This window comes from Pectinophora gossypiella, chromosome 6 (assembly GCF_024362695.1).
Source record: "Pectinophora gossypiella chromosome 6, ilPecGoss1.1, whole genome shotgun sequence".
NCBI lineage: Eukaryota > Metazoa > Arthropoda > Insecta > Lepidoptera > Gelechiidae > Pectinophora > Pectinophora gossypiella.
This window is the reverse complement of record NC_065409.1, coordinates 12,285,026-12,286,383: the sequence shown is the minus strand read 5'-3', so window position 1 is coordinate 12,286,383 and position 1,358 is coordinate 12,285,026. Positions and strand designations below refer to the sequence as shown.

General features: G+C 34.2%; 2 protein-coding genes across 2 annotated transcripts in view; one reads left to right on the top strand and one right to left on the bottom strand.

The window, feature by feature from the left end:
• The window catches only part of LOC126367820 (sulfotransferase 1B1-like), a 243,838-nt gene that overhangs the window by 101,063 nt on the left and 141,417 nt on the right, over positions 1-1,358 (bottom strand). The window lies entirely within an intron of this gene.
• Positions 594-1,357, top strand: LOC126367873 (SOSS complex subunit C homolog B). Its single transcript, XM_050011652.1, has 3 exons — positions 594-755; positions 830-993; positions 1,202-1,357. Exons 1-3 carry the CDS (start codon positions 725-727, stop codon positions 1,355-1,357), a joined length of 351 nt encoding a protein of 116 aa, XP_049867609.1. The 5' UTR covers positions 594-724.

Genomic DNA, 1,358 nt, shown 5'->3' with positions numbered 1-1,358 from the left:
CATTGCAATTTTATTTCGTTATCTACCATAATAAATTGGCATTTATCGGTAATTTAGTACTTTACTTCCCGTCTAAGGTTGCCTGAGGAAAGAAATTACTGTGTAGCAATAAGGCCGCCGATTGTACTTTTTGTTTTTGTTTTGTGTGTAATGGTGTCATAATGCTAGTGAAGAATCTAACCTTTTGGCAGTACCCAAACGGTGTCTATGCCTTTGACTTTGACCCGTTAGCTTTCATTTTGTTGTAGTTTTTTTCAAGTTTTTTATAGTTGTATCTCGCTTACGCGTCTGGCTATCTGACCACTTCTAATCAAGATACGCCTCCTATAGGGCGATTAATGTACTAAATATTTATTTGTTGTCAATATTGCCAACATTAGGTAAAAACCGGGAGATATCGCAAAAATTATCGCATGTGTGTGCGTCACTATGAAACATAGACAATACCTATTTTTTCATGCTCATTTTGTTTCGCTCACTATAAGTATCAAATGTATTTATAAACAAGGACAAACGATAAAGTTTGTATAAAGTTGTCTTTTTCTTTCTTAGGTATGTCTCTTAAAGTCAAATAAAATAATTTTGCACATTAGCAAAGAACGTCGATTTCTGTCAAGGAAAAGTTGCGTTTATTTATTTATTTAAAACGTTTTACTTCTTAAATTGTTTATATTGTGCCGCTGTATGCATTTATTAAGTGAAACTATATTTTTTAAGATATTAGATGGCGTTTCCGCAGCCTAATGCGCAAAGAGGTTAGTGTGGATGGTATTTAAATTACTTATTATAATTTTATAGTATTTATTATAAACACTACTGTGACTTTCAGAACTGACGAATAGGAAGATTCTGGAGGAATTACAGCTGAAAAAGCAAATGCTTCTGAAGCAAGGCGCTGTCACCACTCTGACCGCCACTACAATTTCTCTAACACAGTCTAGCCCAGTTAGCCAATTGCCTATGTGTTCTATCCCGCCTGTATCTGCTACCGCTGTAAGTATTCTTTTTAAAAATACATGATATAACACAGACAACCTATATAAGCTTTATTATTATTATTGTATGTCTTTTTCATATCTCGGGCTTATTATTATTATTATAAGTCCCACTATTTAAAAATATATATACAAAATTTCTGTTCATACAATTTCAGTATCTGTAATCATAATTATGTAGTATTAAACATGGTATTTTATTTTAGGGCTTCCCTCAATTACCAGAAGCAAATATTGTGAACACAAGCCACAGGGCTGCTCTACAGCACGCCAACGCTACGTCTTGTGGCTTCTTCGTCTCTCAAGACTCTTCGTTTGGAAACCAGATCTTACCAGTTCTCCCGAGGTTTGAAAATAAGTGAG